This window comes from Cololabis saira, chromosome 13 (assembly GCF_033807715.1).
Source record: "Cololabis saira isolate AMF1-May2022 chromosome 13, fColSai1.1, whole genome shotgun sequence".
In the NCBI taxonomy this organism is placed as follows: domain Eukaryota; kingdom Metazoa; phylum Chordata; class Actinopteri; order Beloniformes; family Belonidae; genus Cololabis; species Cololabis saira.
The window spans coordinates 20,020,282-20,030,806 of record NC_084599.1 but is presented as its reverse complement, the minus strand read 5'-3'; the positions used below and the strand labels follow the sequence as shown (position 1 = coordinate 20,030,806).

Below are 10,525 nucleotides of genomic sequence, written 5' to 3'. Positions count from 1 at the left end.
CTTCTGTGTCCTTGTACATTTCCTCTGGGTTGTAAAAGCATTTTTCTATCACACTGGCAGGATTTTGAACTTTTGCACATGGCCCATTTCTTTCAGTTTGAAGAGTATTTCTTTTTGTAATTTGGATTTTTGATATGCAATACAGAAGCTATACACTACAGATGTGCAATATAAAGGCACAAAACTTGTAAAAACAACATTTAAAGATGGATGCATAGAAAGTGAAAGGGTGGGACTGGCCAGGCTATGTACATGACACTGGTTGAGTTCACCTAACCAGCTACTGGGAATGCGGATGTTGAGATCAGTCGAGATAGTGATTGTTTTCCTTACAAATAAAGATGGGAACAGGTTTAGTCTTTACTGATTGAAATGCTCATGATGCAGGGTGACATTTACAGAGAAAGAACTTCAGTTGTAAAGCCACATCGATGACAAATTACATTTATTTCATTTATTGATAACTTCCATACATATCAAAACCATTGTATCGAGCATAAAAACATTAACACTAGTATGAATCTATGTATCTATATACTAAGATATACATACAGATATACACACACATTTTGAACATATATAATCCCTTGTAAATACATTAATATAAATGAATCTATTTTAACTGAATGTACAAAATAAATACATTTATGAAATAAATCTATCCCTAATGTGCGCAAACCTATACATACATACAGTACATATGGGTGCATGCATAACAATACACACCACATGTGAATTCTGTTTAACATGTCTGAAAAGGGGTAGGAAGGAAGGAAAAAGAAATATAAAAATGAACAATTACTACTTGGTAAAATGGCTATGGTAAAATTCAGAATGGGCATATATATATATATATATATATATATATATATATATATGCCCAATTGTTGATTATGTTGATTTCATATTGTGTTAATATGAAAAACATGCAATAGGTTGTAACTTTAGTTTTTATAGTTGTAATACAACAGCATGGATAATTTGAATTGGATCTCTTTTTACTCAGTTTGACCCATTAATTATTACTATAATTTAATGTACATGGAACTCGGGTTTTAATATGCATAATGCCTTTAAGAGTTTTCAGTGAACTATGTATAACATCACAATATATCGCAAAATTTGGATATCGTATCATACTGTGACGTCCTTTGCAATACCCACCCCTAATAGGTACGTGTGTGTGTATATATATATATATATATATATATATATATATATATATATATATATATATTTATGTTTGTGTGTGTGTGTGTGTCTATATAAATATATGTATGTGAATATAGGGCCTGCACTGAAAACTAAATCGATCTTCAAGGACTACTACTGTTAAAATGTAGGAGAAATAAACATATTTACAGCCATATTTCCATGTTTAATAGTTATCCATGTTCTGTTAGCACATCCTGATCCACCGTCACTGTAGCAGGCTGTAAATGTGTTTATTCTTGCTGAAGTTTGACATTTTAACATGTGACTTAACGGATAATGACTCTCTTTTTTTTTTTTTTTTTTTTTTTTTTTAACCTTGTCTGCACACATATTATTGATTGATACCATGACGGTAGAAACCAAAAGTGTATATATGTGCATTATTACTATATGTAATATATACATATATATACGCACACATATGCGTACACATACATAAATATACACATACAAACCCAGTGTTTTTTTTTTTTTTTTTTTTTTTTTTTTTTTTGGGGGGGGGGAGAGGGTGGGGGGGGGGGGGGTGACGACATCCACTGCCAATCCAGGAAGCAGGAACACACGGAGACACACGTCAAGCACTGGAAATCTGCAACAAAAAACCACAAACAAAGCACGAAACCGGCACGGAGCCATCCAAAACACGAACAGCAATCGACCTAAATCTTGAGATCTGATCGCAGTCTGAGCTAAGCTATCGCTACCGCTACCTAAACCCAAAAACTAGAGAGCCAGCATGCAGGTGAACAAGCCAGTGTGTATGTCTATGTGTGTGTGTGTGTGTATGTATATGATCATGCATGTGTGTGTGTGTGTGTGTGTGTGTGTGTGTGTGTGTGTGTGTGTGTGTGTGTGTGTGTGTGTGTGTGTGTGTGTGTATGTATGTATGCATGTGACTAAATGACTGTGTGTGTGTGTGTGTGTGTGTGTGTGTGTGTGTGTGTGTGTGTGTGTGTGTGTGTGTGTGTGTGTGTGTGTGTGTGTGTGTGTGTGTGTGTGTGTGTGTGTGTGTGTGTGTGTGTAATAAACCAAACAAAGCTCCACCTGAAGTGTATCTATAGTGGGGGAGGGGGGGGAGCAACCCCGCCACCCGCGAGACCAGAGGCCGACAAGGAAGAGCCCGGAACCCAGGCCACCGGCAACCCCACAGAGGGGAGAAGTAGGAGGGAGGCAACCCACCACCTGCGAGGCCCCCCCCCACCCGGCGGCGGCCGAGGGGGCCCGCGGGCGGGGCCCCCACGGCGCGGAAAGAAGCAGCCAGGGATCCCGCGGCGGCGGACCGCGACCCAGGCAATCCCCGGCCACCCGGTCCGGGCCGGACACGCGGCCAGGAGGCCCTCACCCTTCAGGCCAACGACCCCCACCCGGCAGGGGGCCAGCCTGCCCGGAGAGACAGAGCCGCCCCGGCCGCCGACGCGGGCAGGCGCACCCGTCCCCCACGAAAGTGGCCCTCCAAGACCAGAGGGGCGCCCCGCCGTAGAGGCAGCGGGGGGGACCGGAGACGGGCCCGGAGAGAGGGAACCCCCCAACAAGGCGACACCCGCGCAGGCCCGACAACGGAGGGCCCCAGACCCAGGCATCCCATTCATTCATCCATTCACCTATCCGATACCTATACTAATAATAATATAATATACTATACATAATAATAATAATAATACTAATAATAATAATAATAATAACCATCTTTGTATAATATAATATTGATAAATTATTAAGTTTTTGATGTCCTGCCAATGGAGGCTCAAATCCTCCATGGCAGGACCCTTCCATACCGCATTCTCACCGACACAGACATACAATCACGCACCGTTTCCCCCTCCCCGGGGGGTCCAGCACCGCCAGAAGGCACCCCAGGCTGCACCGCGGGCCCCGCCAGGCCCGGGTAACCCGACCCACCCGTCCCAGGCCCAGGCCGGTGAGGGAACGCGGGTGATGTGGGACCCCCTCCCGCCCCTTGTGTTGAGTGCATGTGATTAATGCCATAAAAACAGGGAGGAGGGAGGGCCAAGTATTGATTGACACCGACCCCCCCCCCTCCCGAACTACGTGTCCTTGTCAAGTGTATTTATAAAGTGTTGAATGTGCAGTGTCTATTTTGCTGTTAAAACCGTGAGGCGGGGAGTGCCAGGCCCCGCGGGACAGTGCCCCCCACGACCCGGACCCCCCGCCTTTCGCCTATGTGCGTATGAATCGTGTAGGGGGGGCAAGAGGGGGAGCGGAGGCCGAAGCCAGGAAGCAGGACCAGCAAAGCCGGCCCTGATAAGACACCCGCGTCCCCCCACCAACCGTCCAGTAGACGGGGGCCGGCCCCCCGAGCCGGGCAAGGGCCCCACCGTACCTCCAAGGGCGCCCCCGGCGCCGCCGGAGCCCCCAGACGGAGGGGGAAACGGTCCAACATCCTCCCATTCATACTGACAACATAAGACATAGATACCTGGGAATGGTGCCACCCCGCCGTCGCGCCCGCCCGTGCACCCCCCGGTCAGGGGAGGCCCGCTCCCCGGACCCGGCCCCACCCCCCCCCCCCCGTGGCCACCCCGGCGGACACCCCAAGGGTCCCGGAGTCCCCACATCCGCAGGGGCACTTGGCCCCCGCCCAGCGACGGAGGACCAAGGCAGCAATGCCCCCCCAGCGCAGACAGCCACCCCCCACCCAGGCAGGGCCGGGCCCTCCGGGTGGGACCCCCACGTCCACGGCCCCGCCCCCCCCGGGAGGCCCGGAGACGCCCCAGCCACAGCCCCCCGCCCGAGCCCTCCCCAGCCACCCCCCCCCACCGCCATGAGGTAATCCCCCCCACAGGCCCCCAAGGCCCCCACCGGCTAGGGACAGGGCCCCGCGGCCCCCCCACCGCCCCCCAGGGGCCACCAGAGGCCCGCGCCCCAGACCCCCCAAGCCGACCCCCAACCCCAAGGGCTACGAGATCACCACCCCCCCGCCCCCACTAGGTAACGAAGCCAATAAACGGGGACCACAGAGAGTGCAATTCAGCCGAATGTTGTTCAGTGGAGGCAGAAATTATCTCACTACTAATATGATCTGATAAAAGATTCCTAAAATGGTTGATACATAAACTGGATTTTTGTTTCCAATTTACTAGAATGGTTTTCTTTGCGATACATAAGGCAGTGAGAACCCGTTGTGTCCAATTAGGATCTATTTGAGTGTCTCCCAGGTGACCTAATATACATACCGTGGGGCACACTGGGATATGACTCTCTTTTGACGCCAGCCTCTAGTGGTCAGTCGATGAACTTCAATTTCTGTTACTTCCATGTTTGCTTCAGCCCAGGAGGTGGATCGTCTTGCTTGCCGTGGATTGGCTGAAAGAACTAGAAACCATGGCTAACTTTGATTGACATAAGGTGAAGCCTTTGTTCTGCTCATTTGCAACATGGTGCAGCTCGGGCCTTACAAGGAAAAAGACACCTTAAAACCACTCCTCGAAAAACCTATGGGTGACATCCTGGAGGGTTCATTCAGTATTTGTACAATCTATGGTTACAGTCCACTTGAAATCCAGCATGAAAAGAAGCTTTAAAAATGACTTTAAATGTACTCATTGATTTATGTTTCTGAATTGCTAGTAAGTATGTGTGCGAGTGTGCATGGTTGTTTGTCTGTATATATGGAGCCCTGCAATTGACTGGCGACCTGTCCGGGGGTGGGCCTTTTGGCTGTAACGAGCCGGGATAGGGCTGAATATATATATATATATATATATATATATATATATATATATATATATAGTATCATTGTAGCATCTCCCTTTGGCCTTGAAAAAAACCCTGAACATAAATAAATGATATTTCTGAATTCATTTTTAGTCATATTATTAGTTTATTTTGTTGGGCAGTTATCTTGGAGTTTGAGTTGATGCCATCTAATTTTAAAAGAACTTTTTAATTTCTTTATTTCTATATTTATTTTTAAAGCTGCTAACCTGCAGCTAAATGTTTTATTTATATTAAAGTGGGGTAGTTTTTATTGTACTTTTACACAAATATAGACTGAAATAGGCCTACAGTTCAGTTTATTTTACTTCAAAGTACACCTACAAATGCACACTGCACTTCTGTTGTTATATTTAGGGGTTGTAACAGCTAAAATAAATAAAAGATGAAAACTTTTAAAATCTCTGTTATTTCTTGCGCCTCCCGACAATTTTTTTTGTAGCAGCGGGGGCAAAATGGCTCTTTGATAATAAAGGTTGCGGACCCCTGGTCTAAGTGGTGTCTGCACTCATGCTGTGTTGGGGGAATTCATACAAAACAATCATGAATCCAATTATTTTGCTCCAAAAAAGAGCAATCAGAGTTATCAACAAAGCTGATTATCGGGAACCGACAAATACATTATTTATTAATTGTCAGATGCTCAAATTTAATGAATTTGTTGATTTCAAAATATCACAGTTGATGTACAAGGCTTATAATAATCTATTACCACACTGTATCCAGAAGCTGTTTCAGCAAAAACAAAGTATATGAACTGAGAGGAAGCTGTATGTTCACAAAAATAAAGAGCAGAACGGATGTCAAACATGGATGTGTTTCAGTTTGTGGGGTTAATCTGTGGAATGTTTTGGAAATGGAAATTAAAGAGTCCAGTACATACCAAATATTTAAAAAAATATTGAAGAATATATTGTATGAGTCTTTATGTAAGTGTGTAACTTAAATAGATAATATGTCTATGCAGTATATTGAATGTTTTCAATATACAAAAAGTATATGAAATGTTTTTCTTTTAATTGATTTACTGCTCTGCATCGGTATGTGTAGGAGCTGACAGAAATTGATTATAAATGGGTAGGCGTAATAAGCTAAGCTTCAGCCTACACCTTTTCGGTCTTGTTTTGTTTATATACTTTGGTCTAATGCAATATTAGCATTAACTTCATGTTTATTTGTTGTTTTCCTTTCTTTCATTTCTTTTGTATTTGAATTCTTAATTTGGAAATGACTGAAATGAACAAACAAACAAACAAACAAACAAACAGTTTAAACAGTTAGACAGTTTACCCCTTTTACAAACCCACATACAGGACTGTCTCAGAAAATTAGAATATTGTGATAAAGTTCTTTATTTTCTGTAATACAATTAAAAAAAAACAAAAATGTCATACATTCTGGATTCATTACAAATCAACTGAAATATTGCAAGCCTTTTATTATTTTAATATTGCTGATTATGGCTTACAGTTTAAGATTAAGATTCCCAGAATATTCTAATTTTTTGAGATAGGATATTTGAGTTTTCTTAAGCTGTAAACCATGATACCTGAAGCCTGAGACAGTCCTGTAGGCACAAACTACATGTATTACCGTATATTAGCGAGTTGCATTGATTTGCTCCCGGTGCAGCTCTGTCCTCTGGGGGCGCTGCTGGCTCAGACACCGGCCTGCTGGGACAGATCCTCGGCGTGCAGATCTGCTCGCAGCGCGTCTAGTCTGCAGGTTCTACGTGGGGGCGTTCAGCTCCGCTCAGCTCCATGCAGGGACGGACCGACCGACCGACTGACTGACTGACTTCCCGGCTTCACTCGCCGCTGCCTGAAATCCACTGGCCGCCGAGACCAGCGCGGTGCAAGGGATAAACGCGGAGAGTTTCACTGAAGCCGGCGGACATTTCACTTTTAAGTCGATTTTTTGACGTCTTGACGTATTTTCCGCGGATAAGTTGCTGCCGTTTGGCCGAAACGGGGATTACATTAGAAAAAAAAAAAAAAACGCATATATTTTTATCTCTCACAATTAAATTTCCTTTTTCATTTTTTTTCATTTCCAGCGGTTTAAGGTGATCTAAAAACGTTGAATTGAAATAGCTGAAAGGTAAACACACGGGCGGAAAGAAGGAAACATCATCTCCCCCGCAGGCGCGCCTCCTCGTGTACAGCGGTATTAATTTACGTGCCGAAAGAAAGCTCGCAGCAGCAGCAGCGATGAATCATTTGGACTGAATCATTTGCAGAAGCAAGCCTGCTCAGAAACCCCTGAAAACCAGAACCCCCTGAAAACCAGAAAACCAGAAAATGCTGGTTTCCTGCCTGCCGACTCGGGACAGGTGAAGCTGAATGTCCCCGCATCGCTCACGCAACGCACGGACTCGTTCGTCTCGGTCTGTTACTTATATATCCAGTCTACATTTTTATAGATTTTTCGTTCCCTTTTTTGTGTTTTTGTTTTTGTTTGGGGTTATTTTGTGCGGGTCCAGCAGCTGCCTCTAGCTCGTAGTCCGGCTCAGCCTCTGTTGCGGCTCTCGCTTCTTCAGACAAAAGGACCGACGCCAGAGAGAAACATAAACACCGGCCGCACCGCAAGTCGTGTTTGGAAAAGGACGCCAACAAACAAGGAACTGACATGATGTTTCCACAATCAAGACACTCAGTGAGTACTTCTGGATTTGATATTTTGAACAATGTTCAGGTTTGTCATTACGAAAGGAAATGGCGCATGTAACTTCTTATAATTTGACTTTTTTTTTTTTTTTTTAATGGGATGGTGTAGGTTTATATCTGCATCGTTTGAGTTCTGGTTAAGTTCTGCAGAAGGTGATTGGAGACAGACTTTGTGGGATTGGGACGTTTTCTGTTTTGTTTTTTCAAAACTGTTTCCAGAATTCAAGTCCACATCTGAGTCAACTAATTCAAATGGACCTTGTCACATTTCAAGCACAAAGGCCTTCGTGTCTTTTTCTTCCTTTCTTTTTTTCTTTCTTTTTTTTCTTATCTGTCACTTGGTTTCACACCAGAAGCAGATATAAACCTGCTGTATTCCTGTTATAACATTTCACCGAGATACACGTTGACTAAAAACAGTGCTGTTCATAGACTGTTACAAGCAGGTGGGTGTCTTTTTTTTTTTCTTCTTTCTTTTTTTATGACTGGAAAAATGCGCATATTTCTGTTCCTCTAAATCTCAAGTTTCCATGGTAACAGAAACTCAGTCCAGGGCATGCATTCATCAGTGGTGTGGGCGCTTAGCCCATTGGTCAAACATTCATGTTCAGAGACTGGCAGAACCTGCCACTTGTCACAGAAGAACTATTCAGCCCACATCTTACATTTCCTAGCCTCTATTGCTTTTTTATTTTGTAAGATTTGCATAATGTTTCACCTGGCTTCCAGAAAGAGGAGATTTTATATTTATATATATATATATATATATATATATATATATATATGAGGTATTTGGGCAAATGCTGCACAGGCTTATAAAGAGTAAGAATGTTGTTGAGGTTTTATTTATTGTGCTCCTTCTTTCCCTTTCACCATTTTGATCCCATTTTTTTTTCACTGGAAGGAGTTGAGAGTTGTTTGCTGAAGCAAAGGCCTAAATGTCTTGTGACATGAATGCTTTGCCCTTTGGCAGTCGGTATATGTGACAGGCCGTTTGTGCTGTGGTGCTTTCCAATGAAGAAATGGGATGCGAAGATTCGGGAACCTTTGGTTTCAGTTTGGTTCGTCAGATCATTGAAATAAGTGCAGTGTGCGGTATATCTTTGTGTATAACTCTTATGCTGCAATTTTGTAATATAGATACATATTAAATGGCAATTATCTCAGTGGTTTATTTCAGTGAGTTTGACAAACATAATTGATAAGTAATCATAATGACTCACTATCCAATATGAAGATCGTCATCATTTCTGAAAGTGAAGCCCTATCGAGTGAAGTATAACGTTTGGGCTGGGTTTTGTTACATATGAATTGCCTACTGAAAAGAGAGATCAGCAAAGTGTAACGTTAATATGGGACAAAATTCAAACCAACACCTTTTTCTTTTGGTTGAAGTGGTGGGAAACTCACCTCCTGATGGCTTGGAGCTTCATTTATCTTTTTCCAGGTGATAGCAGCTGGGCCACTCCAACACTGCCTGAATTTTATTTCTCTAATCCAATTGAGTGCAGTTGTGCTGCTTGATTTGGGTAGTAAGACCCCCAGGCCACAGGATTAAAAATGGAGCTTGTGGAATTTTGCAGGTTTTTTTTACCAGAGTTTCATCTGTTTCAGTCTTAAATGACTACAGCCAGCCTCTCTCCAAACCTCAGACAAATACACCTGCGCGCTATGCCCCAGCATCCACGGCTTTACATGTAAATGTACTACTGTACATGCAAACGTGTCTTCCATCTTTAAATACTGCTTGTCTATAACTGCAGCTACTGTCACAGCGGCCCAAGGATGGGGAGAAAGTGTGACAGCTATATAGATATGAGTGTCAAAGATAAGGAGCTGGAGGATGAGAGAGCAAAAGCACTGCCTCATAATGATAAATGATAGATCTTTCAAGCTTGCTCAGTGCCCACAGAATCTGCTCTGATATTTGCTTTCCTTTTTCTCAGATTGAAGGGAACATTGGCATTAAAGTTCCAATCCACATTACATTTACACAATGGATATACTCAGTTAAGAATCCAGATATGTATAATTTACAGCACCAGAGGACATGGATGAAGTTGAATGGGCGGTGGTGGGGATGTGTGTTCAAGTTTTATTTAAATTATATCAAGGCATTTCCTGTTTAAATCATAATGTTATTGCTTTTTACTGAGACCCTTTCTAAAATGTCGGTGAAAGGCATAATGGCAAAGGATAATCTGCTTTTAGCTGTTCTGTATTTATACACAAGAGACACATTCACTTCTCTGATAATGGGCTTTTCTCTGTTTGGATAGCAGCTACTTGATATGGATTTATCACTTTTAGGGATTTTTATTTTTTATTTTTTCTTGGGTGTGTCATTCTATTTTGGTTAAATCGGTGCATATTAGCCTATTAGGGCATTTTCCAACAGGAGTGCACAAAAATAGCTGCCTTCTCTGCTACAAAACCATTTGTAAGTGCTAAAGCAAAAGGTACATGTACTGTTTTTCTTGTTTATTTTCTATTCAGGTGCACTTCTCTCCAAGATCATCCCAGTAATTTTAAAATGATTAGTCATTCAATAATTAATTAATTTTCCGTACCCGTTTCAGTCCTATTCAGGGTCATGAGAGTCTTCTGGGATCTATCCCAGCTGCTGGGTGAGAGGAAGGGCACTCACAAGTCCATCACTGGACACTTTAAGGAAAGGGTATTCAGCTAAATTCCAGATATCGAGACACATTCTTTGAAATACCGTAACTCTGGCCATACACGCTATCCAACAGATTCTGGAAGCTGAGAAGCGCACCTTTGCACTGTTAAAGCCAAGACACACTAACCCAATAATGGGCCGTCGGGCAGTCGGGCGAGGTCTGTGACTCAAGTCGGGTTGGTGTGTCCCGTGCAGTCGTCTGTCGGCATCTGCATCGGCGTTCATTTTG

At 43.2% G+C, this 10,525-nt stretch overlaps 1 protein-coding gene across 2 annotated transcripts in view; it reads left to right on the top strand.

Moving 5' to 3' along the window:
* The first annotated feature begins 6,712 nt into the window (after positions 1-6,712).
* Positions 6,713-10,525, top strand: part of tle5 (TLE family member 5, transcriptional modulator) — a 54,709-nt gene continuing 50,896 nt past the window's right edge. For both annotated transcript variants that reach the window (XM_061738177.1, XM_061738176.1), the window contains exon 1: positions 6,713-7,605. In XM_061738177.1, the coding sequence (XP_061594161.1) occupies positions 7,579-7,605 (27 nt within the window). In that variant the 5' untranslated portion in view covers positions 6,713-7,578. The remainder of the gene's footprint in view (positions 7,606-10,525) is intronic.